At 38.5% G+C, this 27680-nt stretch overlaps 1 protein-coding gene across 1 annotated transcript in view; it reads left to right on the top strand.

The window, feature by feature from the left end:
• aacs (acetoacetyl-CoA synthetase) overlaps positions 1 to 27680 on the top strand; it is a 103013-nt gene that overhangs the window by 20453 nt on the left and 54880 nt on the right. The window contains exons 5-7 of the mRNA XM_052032020.1: positions 15047 to 15144; positions 23186 to 23300; positions 26824 to 26905. Of these exons, the coding sequence (XP_051887980.1) occupies positions 15047 to 15144; positions 23186 to 23300; positions 26824 to 26905 (295 nt within the window). The remainder of the gene's footprint in view (positions 1 to 15046; positions 15145 to 23185; positions 23301 to 26823; positions 26906 to 27680) is intronic.

A 27680-nucleotide genomic window follows, 5' to 3' on the forward strand; every position in this document is an offset into this window, starting at 1 on the left:
TACTGTGTCATCCTGAGATTAGGTTGAGACATTGTCTTGTATTGCATGGCAATGGTTTAGCATGGGCTCAGCTCAGTTAGGCGGTAGTTCACTTCCAAGGTTTGCTGTGTGGCAGTGATTCTGCAGTATCTGGGAGAACTAGAATTGACTAAAGCTTTATCAGCACACAAAATGCAATATGTAAGAGAATATAGAAGCGAAGTAAAAGACAATGAAATACACAAACTGCTTCAGCAAGCTGCAGTACAATGCACAACATACGGTCACAAAAGTGCAGCAAAATCCAAATGTATACTGAAACATGTAAAAATGTACACATCGACACATTAAATACCCACAACACAACAAAAATGTACCAACCTATTCAAAGTGCATAACAACGTGTAGCCATAGCATATTAAAAATTACTTTCCAGCATTTTCAATTTTTGTATCATTAAAATAAACACACACATCTGTAGCAAATTCAAAGAACATAGAATAGCACGGCATAGGAACAGGCCCTTTGGTCTCAGTCAACCATGATGCCAATCTAAACTAATCCCATCTGCCTGCACATGATCCATGTCCCTCTATTCCCTGCCTGTTCACGTGTCTGCTTAAACGCCTCTTGAACATCGCTAGCATTTCTGTTTCAACCACCTCCCCGGCAGGACACTCCAGGCATCTACCACTCTCCATGCAAAAAAAAACTTGCCTCACAAACCTCCTTTAAACTTTCCACCTCTCACCTCAGACCTATACCTTCTAGTATTTGATATTTCTATTCTGGGGAAGAACAGATTCTGACTATCTGCCTTATCTATGACTTTCATAATTGTATGTGCTTCTATAAAGTTGCCCCTCAGCCTCAGATGCTTCTGAGAAAACAGTCCAGGTTTGTCCAATACACTCCAATCCAGGCAACATTCTGGTGAACCTCTTCCGCATTCTCTCCAAAGCCTCCACATACTTCCTGTTGTGTGGTGAAACAGAACTGCACACAATGCTCCAAATGTGGCCTGACCAAAGTTTTATACGGCTGCAACATGACTTCCCAACTTTTATCCTCCAAGCCCCCAATGATGAAAACAAGCATGTGTGCACCTTCTTTATCACCCTATCCACTTGTGTTGTTACTTTCAGGGATCTATGGACTTGCACCCGAAGATCATTCTGTACATCGATACTCTTAAGGATTCTGCCATTTACTGCATACATTCCTCTTGCCTTTGACCTCCTAAAATGTATCATCTCATACTTGTCTGTATTAAACTCCATCCACCATTTCTCTGCCCAAATTTCCAACTGATCTTTATTCTGCTATATCCTTTGACAACCTTCGTCACCATCCAAAACTCCACCAACTTTCTTACTAATCAGGCCACTTACATTTTCATCCAAATCATTAATGTATATTTCAAACAACAGAGATCCCAGCACTGATCCTTCCAGAATACCATTAGTCACAGACATCCAGTCAGAAAAACACTCCTCTACCATTACCCTCTGTCTTCTGTGACCAAACCAATTTTGAATCCAATTTACCAACTTGCTGTGGATCCATGTGACTTAATCTTCTGGACCAACCTACCACGAGGAACTTGTCAAATGCTTTACTAAAGTCCATGTAGACAACATCTACTGCCCTACACTCATCAATCACCTTCGCCATTTCCTCAAAAAAAAACTCACTCAAATTGGTGTGACAGTACCTCCTCTGCACAAAGCAATGCTGACCATCCCTAATAAGTCCTTTTCCAAATTCAGATCCAGGACCCTTCCTGAGACAAACAACTAACAGTTCAGATTGGGGACCGTGAGTTGAAAGATGCTGTTTGCATGCTTTTTACTTCAGAAAGGTCTCTGTTGATCTCTGATGAGCATGCTTGAAAGAATAAAGGACCAGTCACTATGTTTGAGGTAAAGCATTAGTACACAGGAATCTTGCACTTGAGCTTCTAACAAGGCTATAGTAACATAATGCAGATTTACTTGTGTGATGATGGTAATTGAGGAGAGTATGTATTCTGGAGGAAACCCACGCAGACACGGGGAGAACGTACAAACTCCTTACAGACAGCGGCCGGATTTGAACCTGGGTCGCTGGCGCTGTAAAGCGTTTCGCTAACCGCTACACTACCGCGCCTGCTGTTCAACTCCCTCATCCCCTGTGGAAAGGAAATTAAGTTTAATCACTTGACAAATATTAGTTATGCATTCTGACTAATTCTTTTACAAATCTATTTGAAAACTGTGACTCTGATAAGCATTGTAAAGTAGTAAAATTGATTTGAAATTGATGCCCGAGTTCTAAGCTATTGAAAGGCTGTTCTATCAGTGCTATGGGAGATTGTAGATAGTGTAATCTCTGGTTGGACCGAAAATAGATGCAATTAGAATAACCACAAATGCATCATTACCAGTTCTGACATTTATGTGTTTAAGTAACTAGAAGACTTGCTAGTATTACACAAGGGTAATCTCTCTTAAAGCTGCTTAGAAGCCAGTTTTAAATTCGTATGTCATGGAATTAAATGAAGCACAAAATAATCATATGAATGCCATTGCATTTGAAAAAAAACAAAGGCAGTGTTTACATTGTTTGATCAACTTTTGATGATTCGAGCCTCATTGCAGATGGATAGGCAATCTGTTTCTGAATAAGTTGGCGCAGTACCAAATAGGACTATTTGAACAGGATATGAAATGTACACTCTGTTTTATTGAATTGCATGTCTTCTGCAAATGTGCTTTATGTTGTAGCAAAGCTTTCTTTAACTTTTAATCTGTTTGGGGTAGGAAGGAGTCTGGTAACAGCAAGATGCATCTTGCTCCTTGAAAATTTTGGGTAATGGAAATACGGTAATATGCCTCCATTTTGTCAAAACAGAATTCTGGCCTAATTTTGAACTTTCAATCCTTTGGATGAAATACCATCTCCTGCACAATTTTTTTGTCAACTGTCTACGGTGTACTAATGGGTGAGAGGGAAGACTCTTTAAAATCAGCATTAGTTGAAAGTGAAATCACATTGAGAAACTTGCTTAGAATGCAATTGATGTAAATGAATAGCACATCACAAATCTCACTTTTCACAAATTGAGAATTGTATCAAAATGATCTTTTGGGTATTAGTCCAAGATTAGTGAAAGCATTGTTAGCACTGGGCAATGATTATTGGCTTAACTCCTACTACAAAGGCTTGAATATACAGTATTATTGAGGACTGGTTGCACAGTTGGAGGTGTTTAGCAGATGTCTTTTCTGTTCTTTCAAGTGAGTGATTAAAAAAAAATTCCAGGCAATATTATTTCTCAACCCGATATTGTTAAAAATAGATTATCTAGTTATCACCATATTGTTGAAGTGACATGCGAATGTGGATATATTATAACTATACCTCCAGAAGTAACTAAATTGGCTGTAAAGTCTTTTGGACATCCTGAAGCTGAGAAAGGTACCAGGGCTATGTGTTTGAATTCAGATACACAGTCAGTGATGTGGTTGGCTCTTTATTCTGCTTAGAAATAGTCCAGAAAGCCCTGACTGAATTACACTGCTACAAGAAACAGCAATAAGAATACAATTTGATGGACCAGCATTGACTAAGACATTAGATTCAAGTTTAAGTTTATTGTTATGGGCATACATACCCAGGGTAGAAATGCCATGAAGCTTTGCTTTATGCAGCAGCAGCACTGTATTACATTACAAACATGACAAACATAAATTACATAAATTTAAATTAACATAAATTATTTTGCATGAAAAAATAAACAAAAATAGATTTGGCAAAGGTACGTAATGCCCAGTTGACCTTGCCAAGACATCCTCACTTGCAGTTGGGAAATTGATCAATAACTGACAGTCATATTAGTAGAATCATACCTTTTAACCAACATCACAGCCTCCTCAGCAAGGAAAATGGGCCCTTTGGCCCAACTCGTCCACCACCACCTTTCCTCGCCTATGCCTTCAGGAGGCCAGAGCTGTGGCATAGAGGTTTGCAGTAGGAGAGGGGGTTCTGGATCCCTTGAAGACTCATCAAGTCCAACCTGACTAAGGAAATCTCCTGCTGATTAGCACCATTACTCTACCTCCACTGATGAATTAGTGCTCTTGCATGTTGAATGGCATTTGGAAGAAGCACCGAGATAGCAAGGACATGAATGTACTCAGGGTGGGAGACTCTTTAGTCATTCTTCATGGTTGATATTGGAGTTTCATCACTGACCAAACATTAACTTTGCTTTCAGTGCGGGTTTGCAGTAGCCAGTCAAGGAATCAAAACGAGGGAGAAACACTTAACCTTGGCCTCAATAAATCTGTCTTTCATAGGTTATTGATAGGAATGACGAGTAGACAAGATGAAGACAAGATGAAGTCAAGGTGAGAGAAAAATAGACTTAACATGTCAGAACATTAGAATTATGAAAAAAATGAAGGATAAATAATTTTCAAATTGCTGAGAAAGCAGGGAGGGGCATAGGGAATGTATGTAATAAAAATAGAAGATGCTGGGAATATTTAGCAGACGAGGCAGCACTTGTGTGGGAGGAGAGAGAGAGAGGCAGAGTTAATGTTTTGGGTTGGTAACCTTTCCTCAGAGCTGGGTGCAAGTGTGAAAGGCAAGGGAGATTAAGTAACAAAAGTGGTAATGGAGTAGGCTGAAATGGGTTACCAAAGGCTGGTCAATTCCAGAAGGGGTGTCTGAGGAGAGGTGTAGATTGAAGATGAATGAAATCAAAATTACCAGCAGTGGAGAGAAGGAGAAAAATGCTGCTGAGAATATCTGAAATTGTTGCATTTGGTCTTGAGTCTAGAAGGCTGTAATGTCTCTAGTTACAGGATGAGGTGCAGTTCTTTGAACCTCTTTGGAACAGTGTTGGAGGCTGAGGACAATGAGGTCAGAGCGCAAATGGTATGGTGAATTTAAGTGACAGGCAAATAGAAACTTGGGGTCATGCTTGATGACTAAGGGAGATGTTCTGCAAAGCTGTTGCTCTATCTGTGTTTAATTTCCTTAATGTAGAGACCACATCCTGAGCAATATACTAAATAGAAGCAAGTAAATGTTCCCAGCTAAAGCAACAAATGAGCATTGTCGCCTTAAATATTCACTTCCTCCGCAACATGTACATTCCAACACAATTGTGTACCATCTACAAAATGCACCTATGATCCTACCACCCAGAAGAAGGGCAGTGGCCTCATGGGAATATTGCCATCTCCATGTTCCTCTCCAAAATGCACATCATCCTAATTTGGGCACATCAGTGTTCCTTAATCATTGCATTGGAAATGCTGCTACCTGACAACATTGTTAGAATATCTTCACCAGAAAGAATGCAGTAATTGAAGAAAGCAGTTCAGCATCTCCTTCTTCTCTGGGACACTTGAGTATCGACAGGCAATAAATGCTCTTCTTTCTGCCATCTTTAACCTGCTGATGGTACAGGATGTACCCAAGGATTGTCTTTGAGGAATCTGGGCTGAAAGATAGAACTTTGTCTACACAGGCAGTTTCCTGACCACTTAATGAAGCATTTCTTGTACCTTGAGCACAAGTCTCCTTAAATTATTTAGGAGTTTTCTTGATTGATTCTCTTGATGTGGCCTGATGTTTGGGCCTATGACAAGTTTCATTTGATATTTACAGAGGTTGTTTTACACTCTTGGTGAGATTTAAGAGTAAATCACTAATTGCAAATTTCCTTTCCATGGTCGTGGTCACTTTTCCTGTACTTGTTCAGAAATAACTAGATCTATTGAAATTAATATCATAATTTTCTATGATGAGTTCTGAATTAAGACCTTGTAGGTTGCTGATCTAGTACCAAAACTGTGTAGCTGTGGCCACTACTGATTAAATACCACTGTGGTACATTATCATAATACAATATTTTTAGGTTACTGTAAAAATAAAAAAATACATTTATTTTGTTACTGTTAACCTGAAACCACTATTAAAATAGCTGCTTGAGCATCCATGCCTGTTTTCTTCAAACACTGGGCCTGATGTTATCAGTAATTATTTATTTGCAAAAGACTGTGTCCTATTCACATTAACAGCTTCTCTCCACTTTAAATATGTTACTAGCAAGATGTGTGAATGACAGCATACGGATTATCATTGAAAGGCATTTTACAATAGGTTATTTTGCTCATTGTGCCTTTGTTAGCACTTGCATGAAACTATCCCACTGCCTCGCCTTTCCCAACAGCCTTGAAGATAATTTCCCTTCAAGTATTTAACTTATTCTTTTAATGTTACTATTGACTTCCACCATCCTGTTGGGATTGTGTTCCATATTGCAAAAATTTGCTGTGCCATAGAGATTCTGGTTCTTCGGCCAATCACATTAATTTGGCATTTCTATTTGCTAACCTTTCTACTAATGGAAACTGTTCCCTATTATTTACTCTGTGAAATTATTTATGATTTTGAAGCATTTGAACAGAGGTCTCATAGATGTGTTGAGAACTTGCAACTGCAAGGTGACCTGCATACTGCACAGGCCCCTCTTATGGCACTGAAAATTATGGAAAATTATTTAGATCTGTTGCACTTGGTTGGGATGGATTATGCACACCCAGGGTCCTCCCAATGTTACACTTTTACACAGAAATGAGCCCAGAATGAACATTTTGCACTTTGTCATCTCTGCAGTTAGTCCCCCATTTTCATTAACTTTAGATGAATTGGGCACTGTACAAAGACATAGCACAGAGACAATGCACAATAATATAGTGCTATGCAGTCTAATACCCAGGCATTTATCTGTCAAATATTCCTTGGAGTCAGTAATACAATGGTTCAATACCACATAAACTCCTTAAAATTGATTTTTTTTCTGAGAGGATTGATTTAGGAATACACTTATTATATTATATTCTGAAGTCACAAACTCCACGGTGACATGTAGCCCGAATAGAAGGATAAGAACTGCAACTGAATTGTCCACTTGACAGTTTAGAAATATTTTTCCCCAGGGGTGAGCTTCAGGTTCATTCCTGAGTCTAAATTGGGTGGATTGTTTTGTCATCATTAATTCAGGTTTATTCACCTTTTGCCATTTCTGGGTAAGGACATTCGTGCATCACTGAATATTTTAACCCACCAGGAAAACAGCTGGGGAAAAAGGTGCAGTCATTATTTATTAATGTTTGAAATAGAATATTTTACATCTAAAAACATGGTGATAGACAATTTATTTTTGATTTGACATGTATTACCTGAAAATGTTAAGATTTTACTCACTAAGCATGGCAAAGGTAAAATTCTCAGTGGTTCCAAATGTTGCTGGCTGCTAGCCAAAAATATCAGGAATTTGTAAGCATGAAGAAGAAAACTTTAATTGTTTGTGGAATTAATTAACCCTTTGAAACAAGAATATAGGAGGAAAGTCATTCCTTGTCAAGATGTTACTTTTGATCTTGAATTTAATTTTCAGGAGATATCTCATTTCCTCATATTTCCTAATGACATGGAAGGATGCCACTGAGCACACTGAGTCCATACTGGCTCTCAGAGCAATCCCTAGACCCCGCTTATTTTCCTATAACTTACTTTCTCACAGCCCCTTCAACTCTAATCTGGAACTCTTATCACCCACCTCACCCAGAAATCATTAACAGACCAACCAGCACATATTGGAATGTGGGAGGAAACCAGAGCACCTGGGAGGAACAGACATGATCACGGAGAGAATGTCCAAACTCCATCAGACTGCACTGGAGGTCAGGATTGAGCCTGGGTCACTGCAGTTGTGTGTCACTGCACCCCTGGATCACCAAAATATTTTGTTCCAATGTTAATTATACATTACAAGTGCTGTTGCATCATTAATATGTATTTTAAGGTGTTGCTTCTGAAAACTGAAGTTAGCACAAATTAATCTGAGTTCCCACTGTAAATGTAGTGGTTCAGCCTAATGGAAATCAGTCGTTTAAAACAGGGTGGAATTTCTTTGGAAGAATCAGCTAGATAGTATTGCTAACAGTCATGTGCAAGTGCTCGAATGTGTCCTGACATAGATGAATAATTCAGGGACTGTGGTTTTACATTTCAGTGGTGTGACTCCACCAGTTTTAAGCCCAGCACCTGTAGGAATCCTATTTATTAAGTTTCCCCATCTAACAACAAATATTGAATCTCTCAAGAAAGGTAAATTGTGTGATCTTTCTATACTCTAGCCTTGAAATGGGGTTCAAGTGATGAAACTCCCCAAACAGTGGCAGTAATAATTATTCCTTTACATTCAGTTGCCGGTAGGAGAGGTCACAGTTTTCATGTTGTGGAAGTGATTTTAGCCTAATTAGCGTTGACATTTAATCCTCTGGGTATCTGCAAGTCTCTTTAGCATACAGTGCCTTCCTATGTATTGTTCAGTTAAATTGTTTTCTTTATACCTTTTTGGGTATGGTGTTTTCCTGACAGTTTCAAGAATAAGCCAAATTGATGTGCATTACCTTTTGAGGTTTTGACTTGTAGAAAATAAAATGCTCTTCCATTAAATCATTGCTCTGTCTTTATAATTTAGTTATAAGCGTATCTGACAGTAGCCTTGGTTTCTTGCTCTGCATGTCTCTTGCAGAACAGGGTAATTAGTTAATCCTTTTTAAAAATAAATACAAATATCAGAAGTCTAAAATTAAACCTGTATGTGGTGGAATGGCACAGCATCTCATAGAAGATTCTATGTTCATGTGGGAGGAGAACACTCTGGGTGTGGGTTACTCGAAACTGGACATTGAGTTTTCCAGTTTCAGGTATCCCACACCCACACACAGGTGTGTTCTCCTCCCACACACACTCACCTGTCCACCGAGTTTCCTTCTCTCTTTGCTCACCTCTCCCATTCCCTCCCCCCCCACCTGGTTCCATCTGCCCACCTCTCACCTACTGACCTCTTTCCCAACCATCTCTCCCCCACCTCATAGAGTTATACAGCACAGAAACAGGCTCTTCGGCCCAACTGGTCCATGCCGACCAAGATGCCCCACCCAAGCTAGTCCCATTTGCCAGCATTTGGCCCATAACCTTGTAAGCCTTTCCAATCCATGTACCTATCCAACTGTCTTTAAAAAAGTTGTTATTGAACTTGCCTCAACCACTTCCTCTGGCAGCTGATTCCACACAGATACCACCCTTTGTGTAAAAATATCTGCCCATCTTCCCCTTCCCATCTGTTTCCACCTGTCAACTACCAGCCTCTACCCTCCTCTATCCCCGTCGTGCTATATACTGACAATCTTACCCGTTCCATCTCAGCCCTGATGCAGGGTTTTGACCCGAAATGTCGACTTGCACCTTTTGCCTCTATAGATGCTGCTTGACATGCTAATTTGAGTATTCTTTTTAAATCTCTCACAACCTGTATGTTTTAACATCGCTGCCCCTGGATGTGTGCTACAGTTGTATTCACTCAGGATATTTCAATACATTTGATTAATTGAAGTTTCTCCCGTGGATGTTGCTGTATGAGTGTAAAACTTAGAGGACAGCAGTGGTATTGTTTGTGTTGATGAAATATTTTGCTCACATTTTCCACAGATATTCAATCATAATGCTGTCCTGAAAAAGCATATAACATTTGAGATTGCACTGCAAGTGATGGGGACAATAATCCATGTCACACTGCAGATGGCTAGCTGAGTTTTGGTTTTGTTGGGCAGGAAGTTGTGAATGTTGTCCTCAAAACCATAAATGAGTGCTTGCAATAAATGTAAACAACTAATTTTCTTAAATTGGTGTTTTCAGGAGGCTTGGATCACATTGGGTTTTTCTTGATACATGATTAATATGAGAAGTCACTATTGATTCCATGGACTGGGAACCTACTTCATATTAATATTAAAACTGATCCATCGATTGTGTGGATTGATGATGAGATTGTCTTGTTTTAAGTGTACTGTTTCTGCAAAGTAATCAATTGTGAATACTTGTTACAATCTGTATTGAATGGGTTAATGAACTTGCATGTGCCAATTCACATACCTTTGAAAGAACTGCTTGTCGAGTTTTAATTTCTATTAGTCCAATCATTTTGTATTCTTGCTAAAATGTGGAAGTGCATTGAAACACAATATTTAAAAACTGTAGACTTTACAAACTCTGTCAATTATTACCATTTTTGCATGCTATAGAGGGCATGCTATGACATTATACATACTTAAATGAATGTTGTGATTAAAGTTCATTCCTTCAGTCTCAAAGCACTTGCAAATATATGCACTTTAAAATGTTAGCATATAACTTTTGACATTATAATCTCCCAAAGCAAGCATTTTTAAACTTCAAGTACATGGCCTAGTCATTTTTCAATGTTGTTGGCCTTGATGCCTGTTTTTTGTTTCATCAAGTTATGAGTAAACTTTCACTCCTCATATTGTAAGAGGATTTTGTTCATTAAGTACAACATCTTAAAGCAGTCTTTGCTAATGTATTAATCTATGCATAATGGTATTCTAATAAGAAAATTATTATCATATTGCCTTTTTACTCTTACTGGAGAGAAACTAACACAGCTTTCTAACTAATAGCAGCTGAGAATTGATACACTGAGCATAATTGTTAAGTAGTATTTACCCTGGATTCTTTCTGCAGCAAAAAATAAATCGATAGGGAAAATGCATGGATGTTCTATCTCTAGGTTCCCTCAATTATGCAAACCTTAAGTTTGAATTGACCAAATTAATTATCATACAATGACAGAGAGAAGCATTGATTACAAGACTTGTGAATTGAGGTAGTAGTCAATCAAGTGAACATATTCTGTTAATGGAGAAAAACTAATGCATCTTAGAATCATAGAAATTAAACTAATTATGATCCCTATCTCATTGCCACCATTTTCAACTGCTGATATTCATGCCCTTAAAATTACAACCACCCTCACTCTTGTTGTCCTTCTTACATAGTGATTTATATGCTCTCCAATACATTTTAAGATTTCTGCATCTTCTTTAGCTTGAACATGGTTACTATCTGAGTTGTGAAGGGGATAATTGAAGTCTTTTACTGCCTGTCAAGTATGCAGTGCTTAGAAACTTGCTTACATATTTGCTCTACTGTCTTGTTCTCACTCTTTGGAGGCCTATAGAAAGCTTCAAGCAATGTGATTGTCACCATTTTATTTGTTCTTTCACTCAGCTGCCCATAATGCCCCAATACAAAAGCCATAGTTGTTTCAATAACTAATTTTGCAAAATCCCTCTTTTCTTTAATCCCCTAAAGAGAAATGATTTAGCATAAGACTGGAAACAGCTACTTGAATTAAATCAGTCCAGAAGCAGAGGGATGTAGCTCTGAAGGAGGTTCAGTATAAGCATATTTCCACAAAGGAAAAGGGTTGGACTGCCAAACCTAGAGCCTTCTGCAAGGATTTGGAGAGTACAACAAAGCAAGGGAATATTGAATGGTGTGGAGGAACAAAAGGACCTTGGAGTGTATGTCCACAAATCCTTAATTGTCAATAAGGTAGCCAAGAAGGTATAAAGGTTTGCTTTCCTTTATAAGTTGAAACAAGATCAGGAAGGTTACACTAGAAGTACATATAACATGGTAAGTCCACTGCTTGAGCTCTGGTCACTACATTATAGAAATGACATGATCACACTAAGGAGTGTTCAGAAGATAGTTACAAAGATTTTGTCAGGGCAGGAAAATTGTAGCTATTGGGAAAGATTAGATAAGCAAGGTTTTTATTTAATTTGGAACGAAGGAAGCTGAAAGGAGAATTATTATGAGGAAATTATTATGAGGAAAGATTAGAAGGGAGAGAGGGAAGACTTTTTCACCTGGAGAACGATAGAAGTCTGGAACTCGGCACCCAAAGGTTGTGGAGGCAGAAACCTTCTTAAACAGTATCAGAATCCAAATGAGACTCAGATTTATTATCACTGATTTAAGTGACGTGAAATTTGTTGTTTTGCGGCAGCAGTACAGTGCAAACATATATAATTACTTTAAATTACAAAAACAAATATTGCAAAAAGAAGGAATAAGGAGGTCAGGTTCATGGACCATTCAGAAATCTGATGGTGGAGGGGAAGAAGCTGCATCTACATCATTGAGTGTGGGTCTTCAGGCTCCCGTACCTCCTCCCTAATGGTAGTAACGAGAAGAGGGCATGTCCCAGATGGTGAGGGTCCTTCGTGATGGATGCCACCTTCTTGAGGCACTGCCACTTGAAGATGTCCTCGATGGTGGGGAGGTTTGTGCCCACGATGGAGCTGGCTGAGTCTACAACCATCTGCAGCCTCTTGTGATCCTCTGCATTGAAGCCTCCATACCAGGCTGTGATGCAACCAGTCAGAATGCTCTCCACTGAATATCTATAGAAATTTTTAAGAGTCTTTGGTGACGTACCAAATCTCCTAAAGAAGTAGAGCTGCTGGCGTGCCGCCTTTGTGATTTGCATCAATGTGTTGGGCTCAGGATAGATCCTCCGAGATGTTGACACCAAGGAGCATGAAGCTGCTCACCCTTTCCACCACTGACTTGAATGTGTGCTTGAGTAGCCATGACCTGCAGGGCTATGGACCTCATACAGGAAGATGGGATTGGGTTGGGTACCTTTCTCAGGTGTATGGACTGAATGGCCTCCTTATTTGTCATAAATCTTGAAAGATTCTCTATCTCAACCAAAATCCCTGTAACCACAAATGTTGATGTATTATTCCTGCCAAACTCTAAATAGAATGGAGTGGAAAAACCTTGGATTGTATGGCCACAGATCTTTAAAGGGCAATAAGGCTGTTAGAAAGGTATACAGGTTGCTTTACTTTATTCGTGGTTTCAGCAGTGGCCATGATTGCTGTGTCCTTTGATCATGGCTTTTATTTCCAGGTCTCTTTGCAATAAGGCTTATGTCAGTCAACACAGCCAAACTTGGTTCTTTTCTTATCTTTTATTTCTGCTTGTCCTACACCAATAATTTCTTAAATTGTCTTTGTATTAATTTCAGCAGGTATAACAGATTGAAAGGGGAGGTAATGTGCCTAATGCTGATTGGGAGAAGGGAGAGAATGAACCTAAGTCTTTAGAAATAAATATTTCTGAATACTTCAAACTAGTTTTCCAAGGAGGAGGATATAAGTTGAGTAACGTAATCACTGGGTCAAAAAATAATTAAAGTCTGAAGAGAATTAATTCAGTTCAAATGTCCTTTGTATAGACTAGTGCCTAAATGACTTAACTGTAGCTGGAATAAAGTTGGTAAAGGCTTTTAATGAAAAATTAAATCCATTATCTCTTTTTAGACATTAGGATTTCTTAATTAGCCTATTAATCTTTTTCCAGTTGGTTTGCATTTTCATTTGTCGTGTTGGAACTACCCATTTGGTTTCTGGTCACAGGCACTGTATTATCTCCCTCCAAAGCTCTCAATGTGGTTCTTAGCTTAGAAAAATAATGTGGAAGAAGTGAGCTTTAAATAGTTTTATCTTTTTGATCTATTCAGTTAATCTACAAAAAAGTGAATTAAATAATTTGGGGGTTAAATTTATGTAGTATAACTAAAGTTAATGATTAAAACATACATGAAAATAAATATACAAAGATTACATTTAATATAGTTCTTTTTAAGCAGGTATGTTCTGATGTACAATGTGTAGATTTTACTTGATTTCATTGTTGAAGTGCTTTGGGATACACAATATATCTTTATTTTGAATCGGGTGTGAAAATGTATAGATTATTTTTATCTTCAACTCTGGCGTAGCCAGTATAAAGCTGACCATGGGAAAGGCAGTGAGTTTTGAGGTTAGGGCCAACAACTTTTCGTGATTGCCCTTGTGCCTTGTTAGTGCTCATAGTAAAACTATGCAAGAGATGAAGATATACTTTCCCCAACAGCATTATTGTGGTAGCAGTTTTTGAACTGATAATTTTCCTGAGTAGCATACTCCTTTTAGTTCAAGGTTATGTGATAGCACACCAAGTGGTGACAGAGAGTTTAAAAATTCAACAGGAAAGTTCACAGCCTCATCAAGGTTTGTCACACTGCCAATAGACTTATTATTGTACAGGTTGTCCGAAAAGCTTCAAAAGAAAGTCTCTATCCATGGCCTGCACCGCGTCATATTTTTAGTGCTAAAATTGCTCTTTCACGCAACTGTTGGTAACTCAAATAACATTGAGTGACATTTGGAAAAAAGAGTTTACATCAGATTATGAAGTGTTGTAACAATTTGGTGCAAGATTTTCATCAGAATCGTGCCTGCGGTGTCTTTGTGTTTAACTTCTCCATTTCCTAATTTGAGTCAACACTCTCGCAAATGTACTCACATGCAACACACAAAGGTGCTAGAGGAACTCAGCGGGTCAGGCAGCATCTGTGGGAGGAAATGGACAGTCAACATTTTGGGTTGAGTCTTACATTCTGGACCTATCTGTAGATTAACTTACATTGCACCATGTAATAGTACCCGAATATGAGCCATCCTGACTCAGAGAGTTGTTCGTACCATGAATATGTAGCATAGTCAATACTGTGTGCAGGTGTACAATGGTGTTATAAGTTAATTAGGGATAATGTGTGTTTTAATGATTCACGCAGTCTAATTGTCCAGCAACACTTATCCTAATTAAATGTAGCTTTGGAGAGCTTGGTTTAGTGGTGGCATACTTCTGAAGTAGAGTTGCATATTGTAAGATAGCATCAGAATCTTTGCAAGTAGATTAGGCCAACACTAGAACGTGCAGTCCCTGAGGAATACTGTATTGCTGAAGTTGTTGAAGTTTGGTTAAAGTATTAAACCAGCTGTCTGACTGCTCAGGCAGATGGCATGGTTTGAAGTAGAGCAAGAGCAGAATCCCACTATACCAATCTCAATCAAAGCAATTTATCATGTTTTGTATATTGGTGATTCTTTTCTTTGCACAAATTGCTTGCAATGTTTGCTTAACTAATGCTGATAACATTTCAGAAGAACTGCATTGATTACAAAACTCAATGGAATTTAATAAAGCTGTGAAATGAATTAAGTAGTTGTTTTTTTTCCAGTAGGATCAATATTTTGAATACAATTTTGTCTAAATATTTTTCATTTCATTCCAGGTTATCTTCCAAACTGTATTCAAGCGGTTGAAGCCATGTTAGCCACAGCTAGTATTGGTGCCATTTGGAGTTCAACTGCCCCTGACTTTGGTGTAAATGTAAGTATTTTGTACATCATGTGAAATATGAATAATTGGCTACAGATATCTGATTGTTGACTTCAACATCTTTATATTTTTCTCCATGTGTTGTGTTATGCAATGGCACTTGCTTTGAACCACAACTCTACACCTATTGGTGAAGAAGAGGGAATGACTAATTTTCTTTTCACACTGTTCTATGTAATGCAATGTGTATTTTGCTGACATGTTGTTCATGTTGTAAAAGGGGAAGAATTGCGCCATCCCCTGGATTGACATCCTCCCCTCTTTCCTCACTGTTCTCTCTCAAGCACCTTTTCTCTGGTCTCTGAACTTCTGAAGATGGTAACATTTGGGAAATGATACTCTGGTCATGCGTTCTTTCATGTGTAAACTTGGGCTGCTGGTGATATTGGGATAATTAAAAGGCGAGACCCTATCAGCTGACCCACTTTTGTCCCTATCTAACAGCTGCATTCTGTGTGTCTTCAGCTTGGGCTGGTGGCTTGAAGGAAGGACCTTGACCTTTATGATCCTGCAGTAAAAGTACGCAAAGAATAATATCAACATCTGATGTTGTTAGGGCTGAAATGTGCCAGTTCTGCACAGGTAGGGTCGAAAACTGATGCTTCCTGATCTGTGTCTTTGTCACACCCACTCCACTCTACTCTGAGGCATCGAGCCTGAATGAGAGAGGAATGAGAGGATGTTTCAATACTAATTTACTGAGGTGAATATAAAATTCTCATGTGACAATGAAATTGGCAATTAGTGCATTTGCTAATGTGGTGTACAACATTGCTACTTGAAGCTCTAATGTTAGTAGTTGCAATAATTTGCACTGAGGACCCAACCTTTGCTGGATTGTTAATTTTTGGTACATTTCTTCATTTTGTTCTTGCAATAGGACTATGTTTCTGCTGCACAGTCCACCAGATATTTAGTTGCAGTAAACATTTCTTACAAATTCACAAAGGCAATGTGGGAAGTTGGAGCATTTGGGGCATTTTGACGACTGTAAGTGGTGGACATGTTCCATCCTATCGCCTGCGCTCTGAAACATAATTTTTACAATGAGAGCTGTTAAAATTGCCTTTGCTGCAAGATCATCTCCATAACCTTCAAATCACCATTGCATATTTCTCAAAAGTATTGTTTATAATCTTATCAACGTGAGTATTTTGCTTCAGTTGCTTGTAGTAAGTAAGTGGGGACTTTGTTTCTTGTAATTCTGCCAAGTGTGTTGGCTGTTGAAATTAGATTACAGTAATTAATTTATTTTTCCTCTATTAAAATCTCTGGGTTCACACTGATATGTGGAGAAGGGTTAGGAAGAGACTTTGACTTGGATTTTCATTTCAATATTGTTCAACACAGACAAAAAAACTAATGGTTACCCTCCTAGCAGTCAAGCCCTGTGCATGGCTGGTGTGTGACAGCTTGAATTATGAATATTAGTTTCTTCAAAATAGCATATTATGAATGAACAAATAATTTGTTCAGATGAAAGCAAACAATAAAAATATTAAAATTGAGGCACTGCTGGAGTTTGAGCTGATCTTGGTCAATAAACACAAGAATGATTGTGATTTGGGATAAGGGCAGCAGAACATTGGATGAGTACAAGTTAATGGAGGGTGGAGAATGAGAGAATGGCCAGGAGAGCTTTGGGATTGCCAAGAGGAAGCAAAGAAAAGAATGATGGTCAATTTTTTTATTTACAGGAGCTCATTAGCTCAAAAGGATGAAAGACTAAAAGACTTTAAAATTGGCCAAGTTTTAGAAAACAGAAGTTAGTCTGACAATGCCAATGTATGACATTGGTGGCCAAACTTTGGGTTGTAGATTAATTTTACTTCCCAGCTCTTACTCTATGGGTCACGGCTCTTTGTGTGGCTCATCAGGTGCTTTTTAAATGTGGTGAGATCTTCTAGCTGCACCACCCTTTTGGCCTCTGAGGTCAGGACTCTCACAACTTGTTAAGTGAAATAATTTTATTTTTTCCCAACCCTCTTTCATGATAGCATCCTGCTATGAGGCAGCAGAGCTACCCGGACGTTACTTTAGCCTCTACAAAACTTGGCCAAGGCGTGGCTTGAGGAAAGAAGAGTTAATAGTTAGAGTGTGGCAATTTTTTCTAGCAAGTTGTTGCCAAGCATTACATTTTCTTTCCTTGCCTTTCTCATTCAAACCTGTTGTTATCAACCCTCGCTTCGAAATAAAATCTCTTTACTCCTCCATCTTTGCAAACTGCCTCTCCATCCCAATCCTAATTTCCCTTGTCGCATCCTTCTTGTTGATGGAATCCGACCAGTTTCTGCCGCTGCTGTAGGATCAAAGCTGGTCAGGTCAAAGTCGCACATCGACTAATCATGTCCAGCTTTATTTCACCACTGTCCTTCGACTGTCAATCTGTTTATCTTACATGAAGAATTGATTGAGCAGAAATATCTTCTTATTCACTATTGGGAAAACTGAAGATAGCATTTTTGGCCTATGTGGCAAACTCTTTTTCATAGCTACTGACTCCAATTCTCCCCATGCAACTGTCTAAATTGAAATCAAATTGTTTGCAACTTTTATGTAATGTTTGACACTGAATTGAGTTTCAGATCTCGTATTGGTGCCATCTTCAAGGGCACCTATTTTAACATCATCCAAATCCTGCGTTGCCTTGACATTGTGCTGCTGTCCTTTTTTGCTTTTTTAAATTGAATGTATGTCTGTGTGGTCTAATGTGCCCTTGTCTCATCATGAGATGACTATTCCAATGCACTAAACACTGGGCTTCCTTATTCAATTTCCTGTAAACGAGATCATATGTATTCTGTTGTGCATTTTGTAATTCGTGCCATGTCCTGTTCACCCATCACCCCAGTACTTGCTGACTTTTATTAACTCCTCAAGATGCAAGAGACTGCAGATGCTGGAATCTGGAGCAACAAACAATCTGCTGGAGGAAGCAGCGTCTGTGGGGAGGAAAGGAACTGTTGATGTTTCGATTTGAAACCCTGCATAAGGACCTGTAAGGACCTCTCTTTCCCACACCAGTTGTTTAGCAATGTGTTAATTTTCCTCTTCAGTCTGCTTCCATGTCAGTACCCCAATGGCTCAGTCATTAATGGAGTTCAGTATCCGTGAGATCCTGATTCATAATTTAAGATCTTAACTCCTAATATTCTTTCAGCTCTCCCTGTTCTCAGCAATATTCTTTGTTCCAATCCGGACCACAACAACTGGATTTCCTCTTTGCCATCTGTTGCTCTCCAGCTGCATGATCCTCGTGCTGGGTAAGCAGTGATGTCTTGGTGCCTTACTCATTCCTAGTTATAGAGGATGACGTGTCTTCCCCCAATTAAAGAGACTCCATCACAATTACATTTCTATTCTGCTGTTCCATTCTGCCCACCTCCAGCCCTCTTGGACAGCCTTCTGACCATCAGTACCTTGTGATTGCCCAACCTGCAGTCTCCTCATGGATAGTGAGTACATTGGACAGGTTCAGTATCCACGGCATCTCATTCTCAGCTTCACGTATATTCCCACCACCCAAATCTCAAACATGCCAGTCGTACCTTCCTGAACCTGTGCTTTCTTCTGGAAAATGAAAGATTCTGGATAAAATTGACTGCCATTTGAATGTCTGCAGCTTGCATTCCATCTCAATGACTTTAAGCGGGAGAGATTTAAGATGGTGACTTCTGTTCCAGAGACATGTTTGCTTGGGATGGTCTCATTCACATACATTCACATACTTCAGTCTTGCCCTTCCATTATTCTGGGCTAGCTTTATTTTATTTAATCAGTGTAGATCTTTATTCAATGACTATTTGTAATTTTAACACTGTATGTTATAGTTTAAAGGTCCTAGCTTAAAGGAGAAAATTAATATTCATCAGTCTATTATCTACCAGCTATCCTTGATGTTGTTTGAGCCAGTCTTTCCTGCTCTGCTTTTGAACTCATGATGCCTCTCTATTCCCTTTTGACCAAGATTTTTGTCATCTCATATCATCTGATGTTGCTGGGCAACATTTCTTTTTCTGTTTGACAAAACTCCTATGAAAGATTTTTAATATTTTTAAGAGGCTAATGGTGTGTGATAAATGGAAGTTATTGTTGTTATCATGATGCATTGTGAAAGCATTCTATTTACTTACGTGAATCCACACTTTAACATGCACCTGTAAAATGGCCAGGCAAAGTGTGTTGCAAACACTGGGTGCTTCAATTCCCTCCTCCCTCAGGGGTGCATTTGACAAATTAACCTTGTGTACATGCACCATGGTGCTGAGTTTCAGAGGAAATCAGAGCAATAGTAACTGTAGGATAACATGCTGAACATTTCTTTTTAGTGCTTGTATTGCAAGGAGATGAATCGATCATTTTTTAATTCAACCACTGTGTCTCACTAAGCAAAAATGTAGATTGATGAACAATGAAACATTGAATTGTACAAACTGATTCTTCATTTTCTAAATTTTTGCAATGGACTGACAGTTATTTATTGAAGGAGGATTGCTTGTAAGGACTGTGTGTGTTTGGCTTTACCATTACTTCTCAAGAGGTGGCAGTATATAATTAAGGAATTGGGCTCTGTCATGCAGGATTTTATTTTCATTGCGATGAAGTGTAGGGTAGGCTCTTGTTATCTATAAACAGCATACAATAGACAAATCTAAAACATCTTCCTCTGCCTTAAAAATATTCAAAGATTCTGCATCCACCATCCTTCGAAGAAGAGGGTCCAAAGACTCATTGTGGGGAAGTGGCTCATTCTTGATGATGGTAGGGCCTAGCATGAGAGTGCTAAAGAAAAGATGGAAACATTTGCAACAAGGTTCAACCAGGAGTGCTGAGTGGATGACCCATCTCTTATGCTATCTGAGACCCTCCACTATAATAGATACAAGTCCCGAGCCATTTCCGTTTCTTGCATGTGATATCAAGAAATGGCCGCAAGCATGGGATACAGCAAAGGCTATGGGCCAAGGCAACATCCCAGCTATAGTAATGAAGACCTGCCCTCCAGAACTAGCTGCACCACAGTCAGTCTGTTCCAATGCCGATACAACACCAACATCCACCCAGCGGTGTAGAAAATTGCACAGAAAGCTGGACAAATCCAATCCAGTTAGTAAACAATCAGTTTACTCTCATCATCGGCAAAGTAATGTGGGAAAATGTGAAATTGTCAATTTTTGCAGAGAAATTATCTATTAATTATGAGAGAGCGCTGAGCTCTGATACACAGAGGGATCAGGGTATGTGAGCGCAGGATTCGAAAAATGTTAGTATGCAAATACAGCAAGTTATTAGGAAGGTTAACAGAATATTATTTAATTGCCAAGGGACTTGAATACAAAAGTATTGAGGTTCTGCTGGAGTTACAAAGGGCATAGGTGAGACCACATCCGGAGTACTGTGTACAGTATTGGATTCCTTATTCCTTATTGAAAGAGGGATTTGGCCGAAAGTTACAAGATCCTGTGGGGTGTTGACAGGATGGTTGTGGAAAGGTTGTTTCCTCCACTGGGAGAAACTAGAACCTGGAGTCACTGTCTAAAAATAAAGGTCACCAATTCAAGACAGAGATGGGCAAAATATTTTCTCTCTGAGGGCCAAGAGTCTTCGGAACTCTCTTCCTCAAAGAGTAGTGGATGCAGAATCTTTGAATATTTTTAAGGCAAAGGTAGATAGATACTTGACTAGCAAGGGGTGAACGATTATGACAATTTATCTCAATACTGAATTTGACAGCTTCAGCAACTTGATTTCTTGGTCTGTATCAGTCATCCATCTGTAACTTTAGCTCAGCTTTTTTTCCTTATTTCCTCTCTGGAGGACATGTCCAGCCTGATCTGCTGGGCTTATCCTCCTGCTCTGCATTTTACAACTTTACAAGTTCTTTTGTCTATGTTCTCACTCTCTAACCGCTGCCATTCACTCACTGACTAGATTACCTTGTTTACAGTTTATCCCCATGGTCACCCTGGTTTTACCCTCCCTGCAGTATTACAAGCTTCTTTTGACTCATCTTTAGTTGTGAAGAAGGGGCTCTAACCTGAAACATTGACTCTGTTTTTCTTCCCACAGATGTGGCCTGACCTCCTGAATATTTCCAGCATTTTCTGTTTGATTATGAAAATTAGATGGGGATGCAAAGTTGAGGTTGCAATCTGATCATCCAGGATCATATTAAATGGCAGCGCAGGGTTGAGTGACCTACTCCTGCTCCTGATTTGTGCATCTTTATGACTGTAGCTTTAACTGCAGGTTGATATTTCTCAGCTTGTTCCTCTTTTGCACTATTTATTTATTTTTGTAACTTATAGTAATTTTTAGGTCTTGCACTGCGCTGCTGCCGAGAAACAACAAATTTCATGACATATGTCAATGATAATAAACCTGATTCTGATTCTGTTTATGCCCCCTATAATTTATTTTCAGCTATGATATCCTGATATGGTTTTGAGCATTTTCAATTTATGGTCAGGTGCTTTTTGGATTCCATTGGTTCATCATTGATTCCGAGAAACCTTTGTGTTTCATCATTTGACAATAGCTTGGCAGAGCTGTAGGATGTATGTGCAGGATGTTAGGTTGGAGTTCCAGAATTGCATAATAGCTTCTAAGCTTGTCCAAGCCGATATCATTAATTGACTAGCCACAGGCAATTATTTTTTAAATTCTGAGATATCATCTGATCATTCATTTCCATCAGAGATCAAAAGTTCATCAGGGTTATTGAAGTAACTGATGAAAATTGGTGCATCTTGGCTATCCTTTGGGATTTGCATTGTGAGTTTTTAATTAAATGGCCAGATTGGACACATTAATCCCTAAATTCAGTCATGCTCTTGATCTTGATCAGGGTGAAATGATCTTAAATTTGCTGAACAGGTAATTGAAAATACTAAGGTTCTGATGTAAGCTCTGCCCCTTTATACCCTTAATAAATGGTTATAGTTGCCTCTAATCTTTTTTCTGTTGCATAACCCCTAACCAATCGATAATTTCTCTCTCTTTTGATTACCTCCTAATTATTTGTCTTTGGAGCTCTCAATGTTTTTGTGACCTTCTTCGCTGAAGCTCTTTTTCCTGATGATTTGATTGGATTCCAGTGGTTTGCCTTTGCTAACAACCAACTTGCCAGTGTCCTGTTGCATTATTTTTGTGATGTGTATGTTTAATGGAAATTTGAATTAATTTGTAATATTACCCTGTTATTCTTCTGTGAAGGAACATATCTATTTGTATATGCCCAATTGCTTAATTGCGAATGCTGGTGTGTTTTGGATATAGATTTTTCCTGTGTTAATTTTACTCTGATGTCAAACAATGACATTTAAAATTTCAACCTGTATTTAGGTGCTGCATAGAACTAAAACAAATCAGAATGAGCACATTGCACTTGGTTATGAGAGTTCTTCATATAATAATTCCCATGATACCAGAGTGGAAAAATGATTTCCCTAGTCCTTCCCTCTTGTGGTTGGCTCATATTATGCTCCTAAAGTCAATGTAGGAATGAGGGGTGGAATTTGGTGTACTCTGCAAATTGTACAAAGCACTTCATCGCCGTCGGAATCAAGCAAATCTGGTTTTACCTAAAAGTTTATTTGAATTGGAGGAATGACTTGGTATGCTGTGAGCATTTTACCATTAAAAACTAGTTTCAGCTGTACACAACCACCAAATTATACTTACCTTAAGCATTTGGAATGTACATTGTAGGTGTTGCGTATCATGTGGACACAGTGACCTCTGTGTGGCCAATTTAGTGAGATGTAATACACAAAGCTGAGGGGGAGCTATTTTCCTAAAATCTGGATATATTCTCAGGTTGCTTCCCATTTTTCTAATTATATTTCATCGTAACACGAGAGGCAGATGGAGACGGTGGTAATCTTTGTGCTAGTTAATGCACATTAATATATCAGCAATGGCCATGCAATTAATGCATACTTGATGCCTTAATTTCATCCTATATACAGTTTGTTAACTATTAAAATAACAACATGCTTCTAAAGATTTACAATTTTCAATTTTTCCATAGGGTGTACTAGACAGGATCTCTCAAATCCAACCAAAGCTAATTTTTTCAGTTGAAGCGGTTATTTACAATGGCAAGGAACATGATCACATGGAAAAGCTGCAGAATGTAGTGAAAGGTAAGTTAACTTTCACTACTTGTTCCTACTCTGCTTAAAGAGCCTTTGTGAATAACTGATTCAGAATGGTCAATGTACACTAGAATACATCCCAAATACCTAACTTACAGTGTGGAAATGGTGGTTCATCCCAGCTGGTCTGTGCTTATGCTGCTTCCAACTGGCCTGTCTCAGCTAACCCAATCAACAAATCCTTCTGCTCCTTTCCCTATCCTGGCTTCCCCAGAAATTATTGGGGATCATCTTATATTACTGGTCTCCCCCCAAGAGTGTCAGTGCCCTCTCCTTTGTCAACCTCTTCAAACCCTTCCGTAATATTTAAGGTCTTTATCAGTCTTCTCCTTGCTCGAGGAATAAATGATTTAAAATAAACTATTGGCATCATTGATTTGTTTTTTAAGACTGGAGAAAAATATTGTTTTCCTTTAATCTTCCTTCTACTAGAACTACTCACTTTCAATATCAATCAACATATATTGGCTATGATTAACAAAATAAACCGTACCAGTCTCTTTATTTTCTGGGTGAAAATTAATATATCACTTTGTCAGAACAAATCCTTCAAGAGTAAATAAAGTTTGCTTTTTGTTTGGCAATCAACTACTTTGTTTAAATATGGGTCCCATGAATTTGATTAAAAACAAATGTAATAACCTGAACAATTTAATTAAAAGTATTCAGTTGTCAGTTTCTTTCTAAAAGGTATTAGCATTGGGGAAACTGGCAAGACTTGTGTATGGCACTAGATTTTCACCTATGAAATCTGGATGCATTGATTCCCACTCTGACTTATTCATGTTTGACCTTGTATGTTGTTCCAACAAAGCCCAAGTTTAAAGCCCTCAGGATTGAAACATTGAATTCAACAATTTCAATTAACCAGCCATTCCTGTTTTTTGTTTTGCTTTTCTCTCCCAAGTTTTCTTTCCTCTCCTGTTTACACTTTCTCCAGACAAATCAGTTGCAATTAATAAGCCTTCATTGCCCTCTCTCAGGCAGCATCATTGCCATTTGTGTTAATCTGCCTCTCTTGGCCTCTGCCCGTTATAGATCATCTGCCTTTCGCCCCCTCCCCATCCTTGCCCCTTCCCTGCAACCGAAAACATCCTCTATTTCTAACTTTTCTTCATTTTGATGAAAAGCCATCAATATGAAATGTTAACTTTGTTTCTTGCTTGACCTGATTACTTCTAGCATCTTTCGTTTTTACTAGATTTCCAGTATGTGCAGTTTTTTGTTGCTTCTCATATTTGAATGTTTATGATAGAGAACTAAAGCAATTAAGGTGCTTCCTATTTGCAGGATCACTAAACAACAGATTGAATGCATTTTCGCAAGAGTAGATCTGTAGAGTGATTTATATCCACAGATTGAATGTTTGAAAAATGGCAATTTTAATCATAGCTAAAATCTTTCTTGCACCAGAAGTCTACGACAATTTAAACTGCAACTTTTCATATCTGACATTTAATCTGTGGGTGTAAATCACTGTATTTATATATTATACTGTAATTAAGGGGATAGTTGAACCAATGCTGAAGCAACATTTTGAACTTGGGCACTGGAATTATTGGCATCTGCAAGAAATTACCTTGATGACTTTTTAATGGAGGTACAATTCATAGTGAGTTGATTGGTTGGCATTGCAATTACAGATGAAACAAGTTCAAACAAACATGTTTTAAATTTCATATGATATTATTTAAAAAAGCTTCATTTAAAATCATTGGTACATGTATCTCATTTTTTCAGCTGCTGCACTGTGCAAATATTGAAGTAATTCCAATTCAACTTGGTGGCATGGGGTTGGGGGAAGATGATTCATTAGCATTGTGACACATATTGCAATGCCAAGCATCAAGCAAAACTAGATTTTATTCCTTAAATGGGCATGAAAACTTGTTGGATTTTCTTTAATTTTACTTTATTCTTCAAATAATATGTATGACATGGTTATGTCTATCTCTAACGTTAAAACAAGTTAATTTCATTACCAGTTAGAGATGATTTGAAGCTGCTTGGATTAAATTATTTTTATTAATGGAAAATGTTGATTTGTGTCATTTGCATTACTGAACTTGAATCATTATGCACTTCAAATGTTTTTGATTGAAAAGGTGTTTGGACTTTCTCAAGTCTAGCGTGACTTGCATTGAGCAAAAGCCAAAGTTGGTCTGCAAGAGACTTGGACTAAATAATGCCAAACATACATAAATTAACAACATTCTTGGTGGCCTTAAAAATATTCTTACAACGTTTACTAGCCCTTTGCTTAATATATAAATTTGGAAACTATCTGAACCAGATGAAGTGTCTCGACCCAAAATGTCGACTGTCCATTTCCCTCTACAGATGCTGCCCGATACGCTGAGTTCCTCCAGCATCCTGGTTTTTGCTCCATATTCCAGCATCTGCAGTCTCTTGTGTCAAACATAGAGACTGCTTTGTTTATATCATTGAAGATCTTACATTACAACTTAGCAGTCACATATTATCCTTGAGTGGGGATAAAAAAAATCATCTTAAATCTTTCTATGTCGTCTACAGGAAGATCTTCTTAAATGTCCTCACCTTTTCATAAACTACAGCCTAGGATCACTAGTCATTTTAAATAGAGGTGGCACAGTAGTACAGATAGTGGAGCTGCAGCCTCACAGCTCCAGTAACCTGGGTTCAATCCTGATCTCTGGTGTCTGTGTGGAGCTTGCAACTTCATCCTGTGTCCATGTGGCTTTCTTCCAGGTGTTCAAAGTCCTTCCCACATCCCAAATATGTGTGTGTTAGTAGGTTAATTGGCCATTGCAAATTGCCCGTAGTGTGTGGGTGAGTGGTGGAACCTGGGAGAGATGATGAGAATGTGGTGAGAATAAAACGGGATTAGTGTAGCATTAGTGTAAATGGGTGCTTGATGGTCAGGCTGCACCTGAGGAGCCTGTTTCTGCACTGTATGACACTGTGACAAAACAAGACCTTCTGTTGATCAAAAGTAAACTAAAATAATCATGTTCCTGTGGTTAACAAATCGTCTCTTGCATAATATGAATTACAATCATTTTTAAAGTTGGTCAGTCTTAGAGATGTTCATAGTCTAGAAGCACTGATATCACCGCCATCGGAGGAAAGATTTTTTGCCTGTAGCCAAAATGTGGGACCATTGAGTTGGATCATGCTTGGTGTGGCTTGCCTCCTGTGCTGGTCCCTTTGCTGCACCATTGCAGTCACAATGATATTGCATGCCTCACTGCTATGACTGTCATGCAAGGCAGAACGGTCTGCAAGTGGTGATCCTGGTGGCCATTGTCAGCTCATCTTTGACCTCCAGTTCTTCTCTGACTTTCGTTTTGAACACAGAGCAGGGAAGTTGGAATGAGTTGAATTGTGCATTGCAGGTAGTTGGTGATTTTCTATGGAAGCATTGGTTAATAATCGGTCTGTTCCAGCCATATGTTAATTACTTGAAATTTATGCCATCTCAGTTGTAGTGTTCAATGGATCAAGATGACTTTCTTATTTGCTCCTACAGGTTTGCCCGACTTGGAGAAGGTAGTATTAATACCATATGTAAAATCAAAAAGAGGCCGTGGACTTGTCCAGGATACCAACAGGTGAAAACCCTCGAATGATGTACTTGCTGCAATACCAACTATTATCTCTGTTCATATAAAATGACTCTCATCGCTGGCATTTCTAGAATCTCTTGAATATGTTAAATGCCCCAATGTTCTTCACTGTAGTAAAATGAACATTGAGCAGTAGAAATCTCAACTGTAAGATGAAGGGAAAGTTTGTGCATGAAAAAGAGAGAAAGAGTGGTGGATATCAAAAACAAATGGCTTGGGTGGTCAATTTCAGAGAGCAAGAGCAAAATAACAGAAAGGTCCTGTTGCCAATGGTGAGATGGAAGGCTAAAGTTGGAATTCGCTTTCCATTTATCAGGTATATTGGTTTTAGAGAACGTGTACTTTGCAAGTCAAATCTATCAATAAAAATAGAAAAAAATCTGCGAATAGGGAGAGTTCTTGGCCACCTTAGGGAAAGCCTTGCTAATGTTTGTCTTGGAAATTATTGAATATGCTTGCCAAAGCAAGTGTTGTTGGTTCCAGCCAATAACATATCTTTATTTCCTGTGGCAAGCATCTAACATCACACATTGCTGATAAGATATAACTCAGACCACTTTGGTTCTATTCTGTGCAAAAAATACTAACTGCAGAAAGGTTCTTACCATTTAGACCTTGCACATTTCCCTTTAAAAACTATTCTTTGCATATTGAAATAAAACAGAAAGTGCTGGAAACATACAGTTGGTCAGTCGGTATCTGTGGAAAGAGAAACAATTAATATTTCAGGTTGAGGACCCTTCATCAGAACTGGGAAAGA

This window comes from Pristis pectinata, chromosome 17, assembly GCF_009764475.1.
Source record: "Pristis pectinata isolate sPriPec2 chromosome 17, sPriPec2.1.pri, whole genome shotgun sequence".
Lineage (NCBI taxonomy): Eukaryota > Metazoa > Chordata > Chondrichthyes > Rhinopristiformes > Pristidae > Pristis > Pristis pectinata.